The sequence below is a fragment of the Rhinolophus sinicus genome, linkage group LG12, assembly GCF_036562045.2.
Source record: "Rhinolophus sinicus isolate RSC01 linkage group LG12, ASM3656204v1, whole genome shotgun sequence".
In the NCBI taxonomy this organism is placed as follows: Eukaryota; Metazoa; Chordata; class Mammalia; order Chiroptera; family Rhinolophidae; genus Rhinolophus; species Rhinolophus sinicus.
In genome coordinates this window covers 63,781,579-63,805,555 of record NC_133761.1, presented here as the reverse complement: position 1 = coordinate 63,805,555, position 23,977 = coordinate 63,781,579, and the positions used below count along the sequence as shown (strand labels likewise).

Below are 23,977 nucleotides of genomic sequence, written 5' to 3'. Positions count from 1 at the left end.
TGCACAGTGAAATCCTATGTGAGGGGTTATGGGTAAATACTGATCTACTATAATCAACTTCTACTTTTGTAAGATAAGGTATTTTAAGTAGGCACTAAGCATTCCTCTGCTGCCTAAATTAAACAAACACACAAAAATGACTGGTGAGCGTGTGTGGTATGCGTGGGCAAGAGGCCTAAATGCCAAGAAACCTGGGTTTTAGGTCTCTCCTTCACACTGAACTACTCAAAGTCAAAAGCTCTAGGCTTTAGATTTCACATTTACAGAATTCTTAATGTTCCTTCTAATTTCTAGGAAAGTCATATACACTCCTAAAAACCAGTCATAGGATTCCTAAAACTACAAAGTACTTTTCATCAGCTAAACTAAAAATAAATGAGGACAAAAAAATTTCAGGTACTAGAGGAAATGCACATCTATATTTGAAATAAGAGACATCACTGACTGGGGAAGAAAGATGGGATGAAACATATACAAATATATAGCTTAAGTTCCAAAACTATAAATTTCTAGGAGTTAATGTCCCTAAAGCCTCAGAGAAAAAACTGGTAATTCAAGCTAGTTTAAAAAAAAAAAGACAATGTCCCAGTTTAAAAACAAAAAAAAAAGAAAAGGAAGCAAAGAACCCAGGATACTAAATGTACAAAGAAATGTTTGCATGAGTATCTAGAGCTTACTAAAAAATCTGCTTGACAGTAAGTTACTAACCCATCCTGAAATAAATATCAGAACAAGTAAATATGACCAGTGAAACCTCATTACCCACCAAGAGGATCCTGTACACGTGTGCTGTATCTACCAGCTCATTTTGCTGGATTCTATCATAAATGTAATTTTAAACAAAAGGAAAAATAAAAAGGAAATGCTGACATTAAAAAAGTGATTAAAAGTTTTGCTGCCTTCTAGAACACTCGAAACCACATAAGAGAAAAAAGATCTAGGCTGTATCACATCACGTGTCAGTAAAGCAAAGCATGGCACTGATTTACATAAACCCCAGAAAGTGGGGGGGAACGCAAGGGGCGGGGGTCTAAGTTACAGATAAAAGAAAAGGGTCTGTGAGTCTTAAACAGATACTAGTAAAATCAGGACAATGTGAGGAAGAAACAAAAACTTCAAGGGAAGGAGTGCACTGCAAGGGTTAAATTTCACCAAGTTACATATAAAAGCTAATAATTGCTTATGCCCAGTGAAACCATGGAAGAAACATGAAAACCAACATCGAACACTGACAACGGTAAGAAAGCATGTTCTTCAGCATAAAGTTTTTTTTTTTTTTTAAAAAAAAAGGACATAAAATGGAAAAAAATAAAATTATAACCTTTTCATAATCATCCCATTTTCATATCACACACTCATCACTACACTTGTACTGAGTATATATAATTCATCACATAGAAGCAAAATCCCCAAGCCTTCCCCTACCTTAGGTTTTTAGTCCAAATTAATGCAAACAATCACGTGGGATTCAGCCAAGCAGTGACGTTCAATTCTGCTCTGTCAGAGAGAGCATCTGTCAAGCCCACATTTAAACTGCTGCCTGCCTGTGCAGCAGCTGAGGAAACGTGGGTTTCATATTATAGACTAAAACCCCAGGAAAACTGCTCAAAATCCTTCCTGCAGCTGCCAGGCAACAACGAGAGAGAATTAAAGCCTGGTCTCTTCCAACACAACCGAAGCACTCCGTTCTAGCTCTGGCTGCCTTACACTGCAGCTCCGTGTTTTTACTAGAAATATGGATACTGAGAAGAGAATACAGCACTGCATTGTCCGGCCAGCAAAACAGCAGATGTAAAAAGCTTCAATGTATCGACTGTCGGGAAGGGTCCACAGTGCTCCAAACAGAACGGACAACTACAGCTCTTTTGTTTAAAGAAAGAGAAAATGAAAGACAGGAAAAGCCGCAGAAGAGCAGGACCCCTATGAAGAAGGAGGGTGCCTGGAGGCCAGGCAGACAGACGGACACTTTGCAGGCTGTGAAAAGCAATCGCAGGCGGCAGACTGCTGGGGGATGTACGCATGTTCCATAGCATCTTTCTGCTGAAGTGATGGCGTGCCCAAAGTACGTTCAGTGGGCTTAGTCCTCTCCACACAAATGGCCTGACCAAGGAAGGTATGTCAGTATCTTATGTGTGATATTCATGTAAATGTCTGCTGCCTTTTTTTAGCCCTGCAGGCAATAATATCTGATAAAAGAGTTCGTACAGTTCACTGCCCTTGAAACTATGAAAGGTTTCTAAATATATGATTCTAAAAACGTGTCATTATTTAGAAGACAAGCTGCCACTGCTTTATTCAAGTCACTATGTAGCTTGGAGTAAATACGGATTATAGGCATATAAGGGAGAAAAAGCAAATATAAGATGTGCTTAAAGGATTCTCTGAGAAATTAAACTTAAAAAAAAAAATCTGTAGCCCTCTAAAGAAAACATAGCAATCCTCTACCAAATTAGGTCAAATTGCATCCTTATCTAGTAAATTACAGTGCTCCCTTAAAAATGGCTATCAGGAGAGACAATGCAATTACATTAAATAGCACCAAAGATGATCTGAACATGAAGAGCTGTTTTCAAAGTCCTTTTACAACAGGATCTCAATATACAGCAGCTTTTGGCAACACAATCTTCCCTCCAATATTCATCAAATAGAGATAAGGAACACCACCTAAGAGAGTATCAACAAATTTTAAGTGTTACCAGGCAGTGAGACACGACACAGAAGGCGTGTGCAGAGGATCACAGGCACTGGGTCCACGCACAGAACACCACCACGGTGGGTTGCATGTTATTACGGTGTCCGTGAATACAACTTTAAACAAAGAAATATCAATAGTTGCTAAAAATTCCCCTACCTGAAACAGTGAGCTTTAATTTTAAGCAACAGACTGATTCTAAATGATTACATATAAGGTTGTTGGTGATCATTTTTAATGTGAAATTCCAAAACATAGTATGAAAATACTATGATATAAAAACATCCATAGGTAGCAATATAAGGCCAAAAAATTAAAAATAAATGTAGCTACTGTGCTTTCAGGCTATATTAATATGTAGTAACGAACTACTGCCACGGTTATGTGTGTGCAGGGCAGAAATTAATAAACTATCTTAGCAACAATCATAGAATAGCAGCTCATGGTTCAGGAACTCAAAGATATTTCTACAGTTTTTTACGTATCTATCAAAGATCCCAATTTTTGCTCTATGTCACAGGACAACTCAGTAACCTATGATTCACTATTCATAAAAGACAAACATTTGCAAGACATGTCAGCATTCCATTCTAAAATTAAGATTAAACAAGTTTTAGCAGGCCCTACTATTATTACATCTCAACATCAACTCTCATTCAAACCATGAATTTTTTATTCCACGTAAGAATAAAATCAGATGGTATTAAAAAAATATGGTTGTAAAAACCTCAAGTCCCTTTTAGAGCCTGTATCTCTTAAGGTTAAAGTCACCAATTAAACATTTTTATAGGCTCGATATTTCATAACAAAGTGTAGCATTTTTTTCATTTAAGCACCACTTAAATTTACAACTGTTCCAATACACTAAAGATATCAACACTTTTAAAAGCCAAATGATAAAGACAGTGAGTGGGTATGTGTGTCTGTAAGTAACTGAACATTTTACAGTAATATTCCATAAACTTCAGTCCATAAGACGTAAACACACATTATAACTTGAAAATACTACCATAAAAACCCGTAAGAGATAAATCAAAGCTATTTCTGTGCCAAAAATGTAAAAGTACAAAAATATTTAGAATGCCACAATATTTTTAACTTTCTTGTCTTGTTCCTACTTTCTGAGAATTAAAATACAACAGGCAGTAACTGGAGAATGATTTTTATCGTGTAATAAAAGGTTGTAATTTTACTTTAATTTTACTTTCTTTTTAACAGAAAAATTATAATACCTGATAAACTTATAATAAAAAGTTTTAAGGCTGGACACATGCATTTTTATCAATGGGAGGTTAACATATGAGTATATATGATTTCAAGCCTGAGCAGCTGAATAGTTACAAACATACAAATACATGAATTTAAATTAAGATATATTTCCATCAGCCATTGCTACAAAATCACATGGAACCATAAACTATGTATTTGTGCTGGATTACAAACAAATATCACTTCAGGTATATTGTTTTAATAAAAATACCAACATTTATTACCATGATAATTACCTTCATTCACTTCTTCAGTCCATTATTTAAACATTCATTCAAAAATCTGACTTTGTATTTACTGCTTTTTTAAGCAGTCAAAATTTACACTTTTAAAAAATGTAAATAATTGGGACTTCAACCAGATTGCAAGCAGCATTATTTTATGAACAGAAAGCTGATACATTTAATTGAGCTTTGGAATGTTTAAATCAGATGATGAAATTAAAATTTAAAAGCCACTTTTGTATTTTTAAAGTATATACACATAACCCGTACATCTACTGGCTTCTTTATGTGGTGGAGGAAGCATCATTACTATTTATTAAATGTTTCATTTGAAAATAAAAGCTTAGAAAAAGTTTCCCAGTCTAAACAGACTGGCCAACTATTTACATTCACGAGAAAGGAAAAAGTGAGTTTCTAAATCATGATACTCAGCTCAATTATTTTCAGCTTAGTTCACTGCAGAACTATGTTTTACTGGTACAGTGAATAGCCTTGGTCTTCATTATAGTAATGTAACATTAAAATTCATGTAAATGAACTTTAATAAATAGCAAATTAGATCCTATGTATTTAAAACCACAAACTTAAAAATAAATCACTGTTCGCATCTCACAAAATGATTAATTTTCTACACGCGAGAAATGCCATAACTTCTAAAAGTACTACAAAATTTCAGATACTAGAAATTATAAAAAGCCGGCGCCTGTACTATGACAGTTTAGAAATTTGTTCAAATTCCCACCTACTTGCTCCCCCTAGTGACTGTTACTAGAAGTACTTTCATTCATATGTCTCAACACTTTCAGTCAATAGTTTCAAAGTTCTTCACATTATGTATATAAATGAATTTTACTCTATAATTATTCAGTTATATGAGGACTGGCATTATTTCCCCAAAATAATTAAATTGCAGGTCAAGGTTAAACAAATTTGGTATTAACCATGAATCTCTCAATATCACAGACTAAATGAACAAATACGTATGGATGTATAGATTATAATTTCAAATAAATGTTCCCACATTAAATTTTTTATTGACTAGTTTTTTTTTTGCTTAAAGAAATAGTTTTCATAATAAAAAGCTGGAAAATTAAAATTGCATATTTATTAGTCCCCTTCCCAAAGTTTTTACTTTTACTAGAATTCAAGCTACAGCTCCTTTATCCAACTCCACCCCTGTGCCTTGATCCAGAAAAACAAACCAGAAACCATGAACAAATCTGTGCTATGTTCTGAAAAATCCGCTTCAAAGACAACAGCCAATTCTTAATATGCGGTACCATGAACTTCTCATACTGGTATCTCATAATCTTTTTAAAAATTTAGGGTTCTAAATGCCATGCTCGCAAGTCCTAAAAATGTAACAAATTTTCTACATACGTACAAATTTAGAACACAGCATAACTTAGGAATCTTTAAAAATGCATTTTGTGAAATTTAAAATGTTAAACAGTTGGCTATGACAGTAATTAGTGCCCATATTTTGTACGAAATCTGAAAAGACTGTTCAAAGTAGTTCTTTGTTTAATTCTAACATGCAGAGTCTACTGGGATATGTGACAGTGCTCTGCCAAGGCCACAGACAATTAAAGATAATTAGCTGCTATATATTTTTTGTAAAAATCAATCTTCAGTCTAAGTGAAGATAATGATCTCCTGAACCCCTCGTATTTGGAGTGGAAGGGTAGGATTAGCAAAGAATGCCTGGAAATGCTCATCATTTATTACTGTCTGAAAATCTGCACTGAAGTTACTGGACCCTGAAAATTAATTTTGACAGGTGCATCTTCTCACTCACTTTCTCAGCACAGCAGGGGCCAATGGAAACATGCCAAGCAGCGCACTGTGTCTAACAGAGCTCTGCCATAATCAACCTTGCGCCGTCTGTCCCACAACTGATACATGGCCGCTGTACAGAAAGGGCCGCTGACTGAGCGCCACCCCACCAATGGCATGTCAAATCAATTTTAATTAATGCCAATACATTTCCCATCTGCTCTCAGGCCTTCTCGCGTGGCCTCGGTCAGGAAACCACTGGCGTTCTCCTCCACATGCACACAACTTGTACATGTTTAACTTAGGTCCAGGGTACAAATGACCAGACCTACGGAGACAACGAAGTAAGTGGAAGAAACGATATCCGTCCCCCTCACTACAGTGCTCACTGTGCTACAAAAAGGTATATTTTTAAAGAAACTAATTCTACGTGGTGATGTTATGTTTCCAAAAGGAAACGAGTTATAAACTTTGTTCCTGGGTTACCGTATGTTCACAGCTTCAGAATTCCTATTTGCCCTCATTTCAGAGCGCTCCAAGTCTCTTTCAGACAGTTCTGTAACAGTTAGCATTGCATAAACTTCCGTGCTTTATCTTTACAGAATGGCTGCAACGGAGACAATGTGACCGAATGAGAAGATGGTCACCAAAGAACAGTCCTGATTCCGCAGAAGGAACCCTTCTCAGCACCAGTAGCTCCTCCCCGGCCCTGGATCTGTACAACATGCTGCAGTGGAGGAGAAGGCACTGCTGCTTTGCCAAGATGAGCTGGAACGCCAAGAGGTCTCTATTCCGCACCCACCTCATCGGCGTACTTTCCCTAGTGTTCCTTTTTGCCATGTTCTTGTTTTTCAATCATCATGACTGGCTGCCAGGCAGAGGTGGATTCAAGGAAAACCCTGTGACCTACACTTTCCGAGGATTTCGTTCCACAAAAAGTGAGACAAACCACAGCTCTCTTCGAAACATTTGGAAAGAAACGGTCCCTCAAACTCTGAGGCCTCAAACAGCAACCAACTCCAATAACACCGACCTTTCGCCCCAAGGAGTTACAGGGCTGGAGAATACACTCAGTGCCAATGGAAGTATTTACACCGAGAAAGGTACTGGACATCCCAATGCTTACCATTTCAAATATATTATCAATGAACCTGGAAAATGCCAAGAGAAAAGCCCCTTTTTAATACTACTAATAGCTGCAGAACCTGGACAAATAGAAGCTAGAAGAGCCATCCGGCAAACCTGGGGCAACGAAAGTCTAGCAGCTGGAATCCAAATCACGCGCATTTTTTTGTTGGGCGTCAGTATTAAGTTAAATGGCTACCTGCAACGTGCAATACTGGAAGAAAGCAGACAACACCATGATATCATTCAACAGGAATATTTAGATACATACTATAATTTGACCATTAAAACACTGATGGGCATGAACTGGGTTGCAACATACTGTCCACATATCCCTTATGTTATGAAAACTGACAGTGACATGTTTGTCAACACTGAATATCTGCTACACAAATTACTGAAGCCAGACTTGCCTCCCAGACGGAACTATTTCACTGGTTACCTAATGAGAGGATACGCACCCAACCGAAACAAAGACAGCAAATGGTACATGCCACCAGACCTCTACCCAAGTGAGCGCTACCCTGTCTTCTGCTCTGGGACTGGGTACGTTTTCTCTGGAGACCTGGCCGAGAAGATATTTAAAGTTTCTTTAAGTATCCGCCGTCTGCACTTGGAAGATGTATACGTAGGGATCTGTCTCGCCAAGCTGAGAATTGACCCTGTGCCTCCGCCCAATGAGTTTGTGTTCAATCACTGGCGAGTTTCTTACTCAAGCTGTAAATACAGCCACCTAATTACCTCTCATCAGTTCCAGCCTAGTGAACTGATAAAATACTGGAACCATTTACAACAAAATAAGCACAACGCTTGTGCCAACGCAGCAAAAGAAAAGGCAGGCAGGTATCGCCACCGTAAACTACACTAGAAAACAACTTTTCTTTTCCAACGTGCAATCTGTAAAATATTGCTAAAAGCATGTATAGTTAAAACTGAGTACACCCATAGGACAGGTTTTAGTTAAAATTCACCACATGAAAGAATTCCAAAAATATTTGTTTTAATTTCTGAAGAAGGTAATTCTTAAAAATACATTATATAACAGAAAGGCATCCTGAAAGAATCTATACAAAAACTGTGTAAGGGGATTCTGTGTATTAACCTGCAATAACAAGCATGCAGACATCAATGGTTCAAGTCTTATGTTAGGGGCCAAGAAGACGTATTTGCATATATTTCCCACATCAATTTTAATTTAAGAAATGGGGGCAGTCAAAAGACCCCTCATTTCAGATTCAGTTTTTCATTTCAATATATAATCACATGTAAATAAAACATTACTGTCAATTTTAAGGAAACTTTGTAATTGTGCAAAGGACAAATTTTCTGACATGACTATTTTAGGGTTCTAAAAACCGTATTCCATGCAATAAGAGTTAGCTGAGTTATTCCAGAAACACATTTACAAAGTTCAGATGTTTCATCAATGCAGTTCTCATCTTAAGTATTTACTTTTTAAAAGCGACTGAGAGATTCATTTTCTTTTATTAATACATATATTGGGGGAAATTATTTTGACGTGATAAAATGTGAAAAATCGATGTGTCTCAGGCTCAAGTTTTTATAAAAGCAAAAAATTAAATGTTTCAAAGTAGACAAATGTGTTTCCTCGTTGGTGTTAAAGGGCCAAGCTAGTATTTCAACGCATTATTCAACTAGATCAGTTATTGCAGTCTTAAGGAACCACCACTTAACTTCAAGACGCTCTGTAAAAATACACCCTGTTTCTCTAATTGAAGCAGAAGTGACGACTTAAAGTCACAAAGAGAATGTGCTGTTGAAAAAGGATAAAGAGTGCAGCAGCAGTTTCATTCAATCCATTTTTAAGATGCATGGCTGCCAAATGCAACATACGGGAAGTTTATTTCCTGACAGCAGGTGTACACATGCCAATACTTAATCATCTTATGGCACCTACTTCTTTCTCTGAGTGCCAAGTTTACAAACCTGCAGTTTTTAATTTGGTAGGTGACAAATATTCTGCATCACCAATTAAAAACCTTTTTGGGGGGAATGGGGGGAAACTACAAATGCTGATGAACACTTAATTCTAGGATGAACAATGTATACAATGCACTTTTATCAATTTTTTAATAAAAAAGGTAAAGAAAAATATCACTGAGTGTTATGGTACAAATATTTCACAGTAATTTTGTTTGGCTCCATTACAAATTTAAAAATCAGGAAATACTATATCCACTAACTTTAACGTTTTTATTTCATACAAGTATGTAAATGTATCAACCTTAATTTAATCAGGATGTTACTTATTCTAATTCTAACACAATTATTTTTATCCTTAATTCCGAAGAGACATTGCATCAAAACAGACTTGTCTCATTTGATCAAGTTCAGAATCACAAGGCCTGCTTAAGTACTCATTATTTCATACACTGAATTCTATTTATACTCAGTTTATCTCCCATTTTCAATTTCTTAGTCTAAGTGTCCTGTTCTACATAGAGTAATTCTGAGAGCTGAGCTATACAACACCTTCAGCTCTTGTTAGGTCTGGTTTTCACTTAATTTATTCCATATGATTACAAAACGACTAAAATTAGACACCAAAATTACTATACGAGTCACACATAACAGGACAATACCAAATTACGCAAGTTTGATGACAGACAAAAAGAACCCGCCCCTCGGTGTAATTCTCTCATTTATACCTCTAAATCAAGGGGGAAAGGTGTATGTTGATCCCTGCGTAGGTGCACAGCTATGCACACAGAACCAAGCCCAGCCCTGTTTGTCCAGGATGTCCTATGGGAGTACTTTCCTTCTGGAAAAATTCAAGTGTAAAAAGTTGACTTATGAAAGCACCAATTTAAAATCATTTTTATATCCCTGATAATACTATCTTGAAAACCAATGGTAATCTAATGATAGACTCTGATGAGTTCTCAAAGAGCACTGGACCAAATAATAGTTTCTTAGTACAGCTGAAAATTCTTATTTTAAAATAAATATTCTACTATTAATTGATATTTGACTTTCTAGAAGTCAACAATATGCAAGTTGACTTCTTCAGCAAAATATGAATTTTTATATTGCATTTTAAAATATGGTATGAAAACATTTCACCACGTATTAATTGTGCCTTATTCATGCCTATGGTATTTTTATTATACATGAAAATATAATTTTAAATGACAGCACTGCTTCATCAAAGAAAATATTACAGAATAATCTTTATACTTAAAGTGTTAATAGTTATTTTAGAAGACAAAAATAACTGTCAATATACTATTTTGATCAAGATTATAAGTGATGAAATTCTAATTCTGTAATTAAAATTTTCACCTCTTAGTATACAGCATAATCCTATATAATCTCAACTGGAATATGAATATCCATTACCAAAAACCCCTATAAAAATACTAACAACAGCAACAGGAATTGTTCACTGATGGCGCACACACCGCGTGCCTGGCACTGTGTTAAAGCACCTTACATGCATCTCACATAATCCTTATAAATAACCTGGAGAGATAGGAAAGTCTCATTCCTGCGAGAGGCTGAGTGAGGACCTAGGACCACACAGCTGGCGAAGCAACAGGGTTCCCTCGCGAAGACCTCTACTATTCTGCTGTGTATTTCACATAATGACACCTTTTACAAGGTATAAAAAGCTAAGCAAAAAAGGCCTGTCTTCTATTCTCCACTTGCCCTTCACCTTTTGCCACGGCCTCCAGGCTTTCCAACATTTTCTTGCACTGGAGGGGAACCTCATGTTAAGTGCAACTAAAGAGAAGCGAAACGAGAGGAATCCTGAGCCCTCAGTTCCTTTTTCTTCTCCTTTTCAGTAGTTGATGTCTGGTGGCCAGAACCTTAGAAAACCATTAAGCACACAGACACATATGTAAACAACAGGCAGGTGACACTTAAAAATTACAAAAGGTGCTTCTTTTGAAGCACAATTGATCATCTTTATTAGACAAAAGTATTTATTTACCCACACTACTAGTTAGTCACTACTGTTTTGTGACAAGGTGGTAAAATCCTCTGATCTGGCTGATTTGGGTATTTTTTCCCCAAGATTTTACCGCTTAACTACAAAATTTTACTATTAAATTAACACAGATTTAAGAAGTCAAATAATATCCGTACTAGACGTTTCTAATATGCCTCACAGAATATCGATGTGTTACTTAAACACGACTCTAAGAAGACAGGTTAATACATCCAATACTGAAAGGGGGACATTCTGAGTTTCAGGAAGAAACTGATCACTGAGCTCCACCAACACAGACGCACACACCCTCGTCCCAGCATAATGTAATTGTAAACCTCACAATCAGCCAGAAGAGGAAGGAAACCTTCCTGTATGTGCAGAAATTGTTTCCTCTCCCTTCACACAGCACGGCTGCGCTAAACAGAGCTAAAGCAACTGCCTCAGTCTGTTATTAGTCCAATTATTTCAATTTCCAACTGAATCCTACAGATTCTAAATTTGAATCTCACTTTAGTGTCATAAACACTGAAAAAAAATGAAAACAGATCAACAGCATCATAAAAAATATCAAATGATTCAAGTTCGATGATTCTTGAACTGAAATATAACTACAAAAAAAGGGAAAAGTACATATTTACTTATATAACATCCAACCAATCAACTATCTCAAAGAATAAAAAGAACTCACAAAATCAGTCAAAAGCAAGACTATAATACAAAAACAAGAGTCTTTCTACATTTTTAAAAAGTTTTTAGTGTGTGTGGAAAGCACAACACGATTATAAAGTTAATATGGAAAAAAGGCATCAGTAGCTAAGAAAATACTATTGAAAATGATGATAAAGAATTTACTATGAAGCAACAACGCTTTTGGTTTGTACCAACACAAAAACTAGGTTGGCACTTATATCAAGAAAAAAAAAGTCAGACCTGAAAGAGACCCTAACGTTTATAGTAACCTGGTCTCATGAACAAATTAAAATTTAATATTCCATTATTTAATATAAAAAGTGGCTAATCTCTAGGATGCAATGTTTAGAATTCAGGTTAAGTCCTCATACTACTAAACTCATACTTTACAAAAATAAATCCCAGTAGAGCAAACTAAGTACAATACTGTCCTAATAATTACCAAACCTGTTACATGCCAGGCACTGTGAAGCCTGTTACTGAAGGGGTAGGAGGACTATTTTACTGATCACAGAGAGAAAAAAAATCAAACAGAGAAAGAAATCAAGCAGAAAAAGATAAACAAAATACTAACTTCTACATAAAATCGACTACTGCCATAAGCAAAATTAAAAGGCAAAATAGAAATTGAGAAAATATTTACAATAATTGACAGTGGATGACAGTCTCGATATATAAAAATACTGTTACAAGTCAGTAAGAAAACAAATATTCCAAAAGAAATCTGACCATAAGCCATAAATAAATCACAAACAATGAAATCATCCAATAAAACATTCAGCCTCACTCGTAGTCAATAAATGCACTTAGAAACTAGGTCCCATCTTTATCTATCAAACTGGAAGATATTAAAATAACGGTAAGGGTTGAGAAAGTCCTCCACAGGCAGTGTAAGCTGGTAGAGTCTTTCTGAAAATCAACTTTAAAATATTTAACAAAAGCCTTTGAACCATTAGCTCACAATTAAAAATCTGTAAGAAAGTAAACCAGAAAAAAATGTAAAAGTCCAAAACAGAGATTAAATAAACTATGGTAGTTGTATAATAGAATATTACAGTCCTTTACAACTTGGATTCAAAGACAATTTAATAACATAGAAAACCACGCACTCTATTAAGCCATAACAAAAAAAGAATCAGGCTACAAAACAATGTAGTATGGTTCATATTCCACTAACATATGTACTTTTTTAAATGAAAATGAATATGTAAAAATGGAATGGTGGTGATTTCTGGAAAATGGAATAATGACTATGTTTTCTTCCTATTTTTCTGTATGTTTTCAATTTTTCCAGGTTTAAAATCAGTGAAAAATAAAGTCAGTAACAAGCGAATCATATCAAGGTTTGTACTATATCTTGTATGATTAGCACATATTCACTATGTTCACTAAATCTACTCTAATAAATTTCAAACATTTTTAAAGAACTTTCTAGAGTTATAGATCATAATCAAAATTTGAATGAAGTTGACTGGACTTAGCTCTTCAAGGGATAAATGACCAAACATTTTCACATTTTCAGAGCACCTACAATTTGCCAGGTACTGACACTATGATAACTAGATAAGATAAGGTATATTTTTTCATAAATGTCTGGGTAACAGGACAGCCATAAGGAAAAAGAATTAGAGCTGTTAGACAACCCTATATGAGAATAATTTTCAAAGAGATCAAATATCTTAATGTAAACAACAAAACAAACCAGTTCTAGAGGTGAAGAAAACATGAACTCCTTTATAAATCAGGCGAAGTAGTAACTTTCCTAAATATGGCAAAACCCAGAAGCAATGAGATTTATAACTGTGATTACGTAAAATCTGGGGGGGAAAAACTCTTGCATGCCAATAAAAACATCAACAAATCAGAAGGAAAATTACAAACTGGGAAAGGATATTTGCAACCGATCAAGGTTTATATCCCCAATATACCAGAGAGAGAGAGACAGAGGAAGAGGAGGAGACCGACATTCTGATAGAAAAATGGAGAAAAATATTAATAGTTTGCAGAGAAAGAACTGATGTAAGCCTAAACATGGTCAACCTTGAACTGAAGAGGAATCAAATAAAAACTTCATTGAGAAACCGTTCTCCATCTATTGAACTAACAAAAGATTAAGAGATACACATCAGACTCTTCGGACAGACCTGTGAGAAAACAGGCAAACTCATACATACCAGTGGAAATGCAAATGGCACAATGCTGACTGCAGGGAAATTGATAACATCCCGCAAAATTACACGAGCATTTACCCTTTACTCATCAATTCTGCATGTAGGAAGCTCTTCCCAAAATACATTAACAATATGAAATAAAGTTGGCATAACACTATCATGAGGCATGATTTGTAACAGCACAGTAAACAGAAAGCAACCTAAACATCCACCCAGAAAGGACTGGTTAAATAGACCAAGACTGTATCGAAGTAGGAAAAGTAATTGCATTCACCTATGTTGTAATAAACAGCAATATTATTAATGTTATTTAGAAGTAACTATTGAAATATCAGATAGAACAAACAAGAAATCATGTTAATATGGTTAGGAAATGCTATGAACCAAATTGTTTAAGAAAATACTTTCTTTCTACTGATTATCCACTAGAACCCGTATGGAAAAGCAAAGGTATTGAAAAAGAACAGATATTACTTATTCTCAAGTAATATTCCCATGTAACCATTAAAGGGATAAAGAAAAGAATGAATGCAGGCTGACTGGTTACTTATACACACACATTTGGCAGGGAGAGAGGGAAAATAGGAGAATGAATGAGAGAATTATGGGGAACTTTGAGCATAAGAAAAAGAAAAACAACAGATCAAATTGGAAAATCACTATGCCTCAACAAGGAGAAAGTAGAAGACCATATTCAAGAGCAGCAAGCTTACAAAATGCTCTGGGCTTAGGATGGGTGGAAAAAACACAAGGCACAGAATTACTACAGAGCTACTTATTAGGCCATGAAAAAGAAAAAAGTTGAAACTGAGAATACCAGATCTGTTACAACCATGTATAGTGAGTCTCAAACTCTTGTGCTGCAAAAAATTGTGGAGTTCCGTCAACTGGAGATGGCATACTCCTAAAAAACGAACCATGATCTATTAAATATTCTAGACAATACCCAACGTGGGCAGACTCCCTTTGGGAAGCTGTTCCATCCTCAATGAACTGGGCAAAAAAGACAAACTTAATTTTTACAAAAATAAAGTTTTTAATCAAAGTTCATAACATAACCCCAAATGTAACCTATTTGTATGTCTATGTGAATGTCTATGAGTACACACACATTTAACAGTACATTTAACCCAGGTTATCTTCTCTCATCTCCAAAGATAATACATTCTCATCATTTCATGTCTCAATGAATGGTTATCTCCAGTCAGTGGCCACGTCTGAATCAATCAATCAATCAATCTATCTATCTATCTATCTATCTATCTATGTATCTATCTAATCTATCTAATCTATCTATATCTATCTATCCATCCACCCACCCACCCACCTACCCACCCAAAAACCTGGATTCCTAGTGGAATCCATGTACTTTTCTTAACGATCTTACCCTCTAGTAATTCCAATGAGCATCTCTCACTTGAACGTCTGCAATACCTTTACAACTGGTTTCCTCATATTCATACAATCCATTTTCCAGACTACAGCCACAATGGTACTTTCAAAACACAAAGCTATTCACGTCATCCCACTGCTTTAATGGCTTCCCAATGTTCTTAGGATAAACACCAAAATCCCTAAAATCCTTGGCTAGCTACAAGGCCCATTGAATGATTCCCTTCCTTGCTAAGGCTAATCTCTCCATCCAATCTTTTGATCCCACTCCTGCCTTCCTCTTCATTCTATAAATTACCCTCTCTTCCTCAAGACTGATTTTAAAATCAATAAACAAAAAATCCTAGGTTAGAAACAGAAAATTGAAATTTGACTCAATAAAATAGTCTCACATTTCTGGGTTAAGGCATTTTTGTTGTATCTGAAAGGAAATTTTTTAAGGTACCTAATCAGTTTTTCTCTACAGGGACAAGACTCATCCACTAATTTAGATATGGGTTCATTCACACTGAGAATAAAGCAACATTAAAGTAAATACAGGCTGACAAAAAATACAGGTATTCTGGAAACAATAACTACAATCAGTTACACAAACTAAATCCCTCTCAGTCATCTTGGGCAACACAAAATGGATTTACAGACAGCCCATGAGAACTGAATCGTGAACAGGGAAGCAACTGTGAAGAGCTGATTATCAAACTTAATGAAGCCACATATGTCCAGGTCCTGCAAACCACAGTGCATTTCTAAGCAGGGATTATGATGCTTAAGATCAAGATGTGAGGGGTTCGCTGTCCTCAGTATAACGTCAATACAGATGAAACAGCTCGGCATCATTTCCCGAAAAGACCAGTCTTGCCATGCTAAATTCTAAAACCTAACATTAGACTGAATGCGTGGAAAGTAACTAAAAACATAATGCGCAATATGAGCTTAAGAATCATCCATTTGAGGAATACTTTTCAAGCAACACCTATTTGCCAAGTACTCTGTTCTCAGCACTGGAGACACAGTGGAGGGCATGAGGTGGTTCCTACCTTCAGATTCTCATATTCAAAGAAGACTGTCACAGTAAACAAATAAACAAGAAGATTACTAGAAGAAAAAACTGGGCGGTCTTCCTGAGAACATGACCTTTGCACTGAGATATGAATTAAGAGGAGGCGCCAGTCTTATTCAGAGCAAAAGGAAGAATGATCCAGGCGAAAGAAAAGAACAGGAAGTCGAGAACTGCTTGACAAGCTGGTGGGAAACAGGCAAAGGCAGTGAAACAGAAGCACGCGGCCAGGACCTTTCTTAGTACATTTACTCCAGAGCAGGAGGTTAGGAGCAGGATTCGGAGGGTTCCCAATCTGGATGGGAAAAATACTGAACAATTTTACTGTCACCAACATCTAACAGAAATTAACATTTCCTTCCTGCGTGAACAGGCAAGAAGCCACAGCACTATTAACAATGGCTGAGACTTTGTCACCAACAGAAATCAGACATTTTCATGTCATATTAAAACTTAACTGTCTTAAACTATTATATATACTCATACTCTAAATTCTGGTATTTATTAGATTTGTCACTGAATTTTGTTATAAAATACATAAGTAAAGTACAAACTACTATTTCATAAATTCGCACTTTTAAAATATGATACTTTTATTTCATCACAATTGGTTTTGTCATCGTTTGTATTTTATTGTATGCATTAAAAATATTATTCAGGGGCCGGTGCAGTGGCTCAGATTGTTGGAGGGCCGTGCTCCTAATGCCGAGATCACCGGTTCAATTCCCACATGGGCTTGTGAGCTGCGCCCTCTACAGCTAAGACTGTAAACAAGGGCCCTTCCTGGAGCTGGGCGGCAGTGAACTGCCGTGAGCTGCTGTGAGCTGCTGTGAGCCGCCGCCCCGGCAACCGACTGCCTCAGCTGGGGGAGCTCAAGGCTCCTAATACCAGCATGGGCCAGGGAGCTGTGTCCTACACAACTAGACTGAGAAACAACGGCTTAAACCAGAGAGCAGGGGAGAGGAGAGAGGAAGAAGGTGGGGAAAATAACAAAAATAAAAAACATCATTCAGAGAGAGGACTCACTAGGCCACCAAATGGGTCAATGGCACAAAAAAAGATTATAAACCTTTAACCTAGAATAAAAGAAACTTAAGATTTCTAACAACTAAATGCAACTTCTGCTGCTTGTTTGGATCCTATTTCCAAGAAATGAACTACAAAAAGACGTTCAGAAAAATCAAAGAAACTAGAAAATGAACTGGGTATTAGCTGACACCACCAAATTATTACTTATTTTATTATGTGTGATAACGTTAGCCTCTGTGGCTGGGTAAAAAATAAAAATAAGAAAAGTCCATGTTGTTTGGAAGTGCCAAGTCCATGTGTACACAAAGTGTCAGTGTCAGATTCTGCGTTACAATACTTCAGAATACTTCAGAAAACCAGAGAGACGTGGAGCCAGTGGAGGAAAAGTGGTTAAGAAGGATAATTATAGCATCTGTGTGATGGGCGAAGAAGATCATATGCTACTTTCTCTAATTATGTTTGAAACTTTTCAAAATTAAGAAAAACGGGGATGGTAAAGGCATTCAGTAGTCACTTTTGTAAAAAGGTGCCCCTTAGATAAAAAAAAAAAAAGAAATCACAAAGAGGCACTGTCAGCTGGAGTGCAAATGAGAGGAAGACGCCCCTTCCTCCAGGCTGACGTCCTGGGCCAGGCTGCCTGACTTGCCGAGGTGCAGGCTAACCAGGGTTTTCCTCTTTCTTCTCCCATTCCGCTCAGAGAAGACAGGAGGCATCATTAAAACCTGCTCTGCTATTATTCATACCTTGCTGAGTATGCAACCCCTGTCTAACAGCACTCAGTGCAAAGACAAAAGAGACTACTTCTCATTATTCAGCTGTCTGGGCCTAGAAAATTAGTCTCTGATCAAACTAGCACATCTCGGCATTAGAAACAGCGATGGTTTAGGAGAAATAAGTTACAGTCATAAGCTAACGAGCACTGGCTGAATTTAGGCTTTCCATGTAGGAGACCCTGACACCTGTGGGGTGGGAGGTGGCGGACACTAGGTAGTTGCAGATACACGTAAACAATGCAGGACCAGGTCACTTAGTCTTCACGACTGGCAGAACACACACACACAAAAGAAACAGAGGGGGGTGAGGAAATGCCATATTTAGACAACTGGACCATATAAGATGGTTCCCAGCTTGTCAAAAAATGACTGTCACTGGAGAGGAAGCCTTTCCCCTTGCGTAACTGGAGTGGACTGCAAGATGGGAACACTCACACGGCTCTGCAACCGGCGGGAAGGTGGGCTTGTGAATCCCCTCTTCTCTCCAGGCCCTGTACACTGGCCTGCTCGCCTCACCTGCTCACCTGTCAGCTAACTCAAAAGACTCTCAACTCCTCCTGTCTCTGCATAAGTGTTTTCTCAGCTTGGCTGACAGACAGAAAGCCTTAGAACTTTCTTCCCTAAATATCTTATGTTACCACAAATCAGGAGGATGTCTTAGCAAAAATCGGCACATTCTTTCATTCATTATGAGAAATTTTCTTTACAAAAAGAAACACCACCAAAATCCATTTCCCCCATTTGGCTTTAAGCAATTAATTCCTGATTAGGGGCCGGCCTGGTGGCTCAGGCGGTTAGAGCTCCATGCTCTTAACTCCGAAGGCTGCCGGTTCGATTCCCACATGGGCCAGTGGGCCCTCAACCACAAGGTTGCCAGTTCGATTCCTCGACTCCCACATGGGATGGTGGGCAGCGCCCCCTGCAACTAAGATTGAACACGGCACCTTGAGCTGAGCCCAGATGGCTCAGTTGGTTGGAGCGCATCCTCTCAACCACAAGGTTGCCGGTTCGACTCCCGCAAGGGATGGTGGGCTGCGCCCCCTGAAACTAGCAATGGCAACTGGACCTGGAGCTGAGCTGCACCCTCCACAACTAAGACTGAAAGGACAACAACTTGACTTGGAAAAAAAGCCTAGAAGTACACACTGTTCCCCAATAAAGTTCTGTAACCCTTCCCCAATAAAATCTTAAAAAAAAAAAAAAAAATCCCTGATTTAAAAAAAAAGGAATGATGAAATTTTAATTATTTCAGTACTGAGAAATACATCTTCTCACATAGTATTTCCCTGCTGTTAGTCTGAAATCCAAATCCATCATTAAGAATTTTTATTTAATATTTTTGCATTTCCTAAGATAAATAGAAATGTTTCAACTCCAGTACACAGGCAATAGCCATTATGCAAATGCCTCCACTCTTACAAATTTAACATTACGTTAGTATTTTTATTTAATGAGCATTCCAGGTGTGTTTAAATAGCATCCTTCCTAAAATTCATCTAAATATCAATTCCTTAGGATATTAAATTCTACTCAATTATGGATTGTTTGGCTTAGTAGATAAATTATTGCCTTCTATATCAGTTGATAAAATTTAAGTCAAGCATTAGCAAACTTAGAGTTGTTGGGCCAAATCTAGGCTACTGCCTATACTGATGTATGCCATGGGCCAAGAGACTGGTTTGTACATTTTTAAGGTTGGAAAAATAAATCAAAATGATCTTAGTTATAAATGCCCCAATGGAGACCTCAAGCACATTTTTATTAGTATTATTTATGCACGTGTGAGAGAGGGAAAGGAGTATTGCATTTATGTGTGAGACAGAAACACACTTTCCTTCTCCTATTATTGAAAATGTTTCTGGTAATTTCACTAACTGAATTTTACATAAGAAGTATAACCAACTGAGTAAAATGTGAACTAAAGTCAGGGAAACTTTCCATGTAATAATCCACTAATTATCCTTACTGTAAAATCCCTCACACTTCGCATTGTACTGCATTATATTCACACCTGCAAGTACACACACCAAGGCAGCATTAAGTTGTGCACAATGTTCACCCAAGACAGAAGGATCACGCTCCTGGTCACCCAGGAAGGATTCAACAACGGTCCTCACTCACACTGGGACGTCTCCATCTGTACTTCATATTTGTTTTGTGCTCATTCTGACAGCATTCTAAATCTTAAATTCTTCCCTACAATGCCAAGAAAACACTTAAATTTTAATGTCTTTGTAGCAATGAAATTATTGAATTAATCGGAAGGGTGGAGTTTAAGTAATCTCCTTAATCTGATTAATGATCTGTGAGAATACATGAAAGATAGAAATAAGTGGTTTCTAGAATCCAGTGGGAAATCCTTGCCCCTCGTCTCCCCATCCGAAGCACTGAGGCTACGTGAGACTAATGCTGGCCCTGCAGCTCCGAGTTCTAGCCAGGTTGTCAACCACTCTACTCTCTCGAGGGGCAAATCAGATCCTTTGGACATTTACGTAATGAATTTTAAATGCAAAAGAGGTTAATTCCCTCACCAACACTTTTTAGTCAATCATATGGAATCAGATGGTAGTCCTAAAGCTAAATCAGTAACCAATACAGCTAAAGAAATACATCATACCCACTTGGAGAGAGATCAGTTAGAACACAAATGAGGAACACAAGAAATGGCAAATGATGACAAAGCCTATCCAAGCAGTGACCAAGGCAGGAGGGTCCCTGGCCTCGCAATAGGTCTGTCTTTATTGAAGAGATGCAAATGCCAAGCCGTCTCACTCTCGTCCCACTCAACGTTTGAAGGATCTCCTTTAATATGTGCTCACTGCACCACCACATCAATATGCCATGATTTCCCACGTAGCTTTTTTACACAAAGAACACGTCTGTGCTTCACAGGACTGGAGTCAGTGACCCGGGTAATCCTATTTCTCACTGTAATTAATGCATCAACATTGAGCACTTGCAGCGCTACTCTCAGAAGCTTCCACAAGGAACCAATATCTCATAGCATTTCCTCAGCCTTTCTCTAGGACACTACAAATTACTAAGGAAATGCCACCCTGTGAAGCGACTTGGGGTCCATGCAGGTGCTCTTCCCCGGGGACGCAGCCTCCTCACCTGCAGCTATTTACACTCTGACTGTGCTGGAACAAAGATGGTTATGAAAATTCTCCAGGCAGTCAGAACCAGACTGTGTGACTATGAACTGGTCCTCAGTGATCTAGGAGAGGGTCACGATATAAAATGTAAATGTCCTGTTACCAGTGTGCCACACTGAGGCCAGCTTTTGTAACATCTGTTGTACTGTAATCTATGCAAACTTGGCAAAAATACTCATGACTCCAAGCTAAGAAATAAACCAAATGTCTCAGAGGTCTCTCAAAAATTGATGTCTATCAACTTATTAGAAGGTATTCGATCAATTACATCTATTACGTTGAATCCAGATAAAGAAAAAAAATGGTCCCTAACTCAATTTATTTGAATAGTTAAATTTTTAATGTTTATTTTGTCCTGTTCAAGTGACTTTTTTTAAAACTAACTTTTTTTTTGTAGGGAAAAAATGTGATGATATAGTCCAAAGTTCTTGATAAATTATAACGTACCCACAAATTTACTATCAGAATGGTTGGTTATTATGAGGTAGCTCTATGTTAAAACCCAACAGTTCCTAAGGACGCTATGAAGTATTTTTTATAGCCGTTTATGATCAATTATAATACTCTAATCATATCAGAAGCTGAATTTGGGAGGTTTTTAATTAAAAAAAACTAAAAGCCTTCTGCATAATAGAAGTTAAAATTCTTGGAAAGATCAAAGACCTGCTTAACTTTATTTCTCAAGTTTGGTATATTAAAATACACAAGCAATTTAATTACAGACTGTTTATGGCAACAATGTAAGATAGGAATGACAAAAATACACTGTAAGAAGACTGAAGCATATATCTAAAAATACCGAATGTAGGGAGGTAAGTAATTAGATTGAGTGTCCAAAATTCACTGTTTGTAGATGATGATAAAATATTGAATCAATTCTTTCTGACTTAAATTGTAATTTGTAAAAATGTCCAACTGACTTGATTTCAAAATAGTTCTGTTTGAACATATACTACTGCAAAAATCTAAATGTAAAGAACAAATGCCTTTTCAATGACAACCTAACATTGACAACCACGACAGTGAGAGAATTACGTGAGTTTGGTGGTACAACCTTTATCTCCAATTAAAACAAAACTAAAAAAAATTTGTAAAGCTTTAATTCCTTAGCATTACAAATGAATGCCTTCAACTTATTTGCAGCAAAGTACCATTCTAAAATTTCAAATAAGAACTTCAGTTTCGTCCAAACCAGAAGCAGTAAGAGTTTACATACAGATATTTAAAATAAAAGTGGGAACAGTCACTCACAGAGGAACATGAGAAGCAGGAAAGACAAGAAGAACAATACTAAAAGAAACATCCATCAAGAAAAAGACCTGGAAAAGAAACCAAAACTTAGAATTAAAGATCAAATGAAGCTTGGCACAGTAAGGGAAGGGGTAGGTGATGGGATGAACTAACTAGACAATCCAACGAATAAGACAGAAATACTAAGAAAAGTAAGAAAATAAAATCTGAACGCAGAATTTATATAAAAGATAGGAAATTCATTGAAGATTTTAAACCAGTTTATGAAGACCTACAAATTGATACAACAAACTAAAACTCTGCCAACCACAGCCAACAGAAAAGTACCTATCAAAGAAATAACACTAATTAGAGCATGTTATTAAATATATAAGGTTTTCTTCTTATGAATGGATTCAAATCATGTCATGAAATTAAAGGAAATATTAATCCTTTTCCTCAAAATAACGGAGAGACATATATAAAGTAAAATCACGTCTATGTTAAAGAAGAGCAAACAGTTAGTCTAAAAACACGCTGAGAAAAAAATAAAGTAAAAAATTAAAAAATAGTAAAAAAATAATAAAAATAAAAATACAGTGAGCAATTAGAATTTAAAATGGTGAAATACATTCATTAATAATAATTCTGTTAAAATGGAATGGATTCAAGTTGTATTGATGAAGGTAAATAGAAATTATAATAAAAAGCTATATTGCATGTACTATGTCCAAGAGAGAATATTAAATTTAAAGAAAATTAAGTTTGCTTTATCTGAGTTATATGTAACTATAACATTACACATGGAATGACAACTAAAAGCATATATACAGTAAAACTGAAATTGTGTAATAAATTTTTGTGTAATAAAAATTGTGTATAAATTTTTATCAAGCTGCTAACAAAAAACATTATATTTGCAAACTGTTTTCTCCCATTCTTAAAATGATCAATATGAAAACACTATGAAACAAGATGTTGTTAACATTATCACTAAAAATTACACGAATACAGGCATTTCTAAGTTTCAGATACTTCTGACATATGCACCAACAGTAGCTCTGCCTATGCTTCTTTCGAAAATAAGTCTCAGCAATTTTGTAATCATGGCATTGGCTATATGGTCATTGGCAGATTAATTTTAAAGATTATGTTATAGATATTAAAATTGCTAAGATATTTTAGATAAACTCTTTAACGAAATACAAAGATAAATTAATGGAGTTTAATTTATAGGCTTACATCAAAAGTACCATCCACTGTGCAATCAATTTTCAATAAATCTCAGGATACATAAACTTTTACTTAATATACATTAAAATATCAGTATGTTCCGCTGCCATAATACATTTTTCTTGAAGTATATTAGCATCAAAATGCTGATTATGGTGACAAAATATTCAGGTACAATGAGATTTTAATATCTTTCACCCCAAAGA

The 23,977-nt window shown here is 36.4% G+C and overlaps 2 protein-coding genes across 2 annotated transcripts in view; one reads left to right on the top strand and one right to left on the bottom strand.

The window, feature by feature from the left end:
• The window catches only part of CDC73 (cell division cycle 73), an 87,977-nt gene that overhangs the window by 33,058 nt on the left and 30,942 nt on the right, over positions 1 to 23,977 (bottom strand). The window lies entirely within an intron of this gene.
• Positions 1,512 to 9,201, top strand: B3GALT2 (beta-1,3-galactosyltransferase 2). The gene is made up of 2 exons (XM_019746208.2): positions 1,512 to 2,113; positions 6,564 to 9,201. Exon 2 carries the CDS (start codon positions 6,593 to 6,595, stop codon positions 7,952 to 7,954), a length of 1,362 nt encoding a protein of 453 aa, XP_019601767.1. The 5' UTR covers positions 1,512 to 2,113; positions 6,564 to 6,592; the 3' UTR covers positions 7,955 to 9,201.

What these genes read in the sequence shown, in the direction of transcription:
- B3GALT2 (XM_019746208.2), top strand. Translation starts at nt 6,593, where the DNA reads ATGAGAAGATGGTCACCAAAGAACAGTCCTGATTCCGCAGAAGGAACC.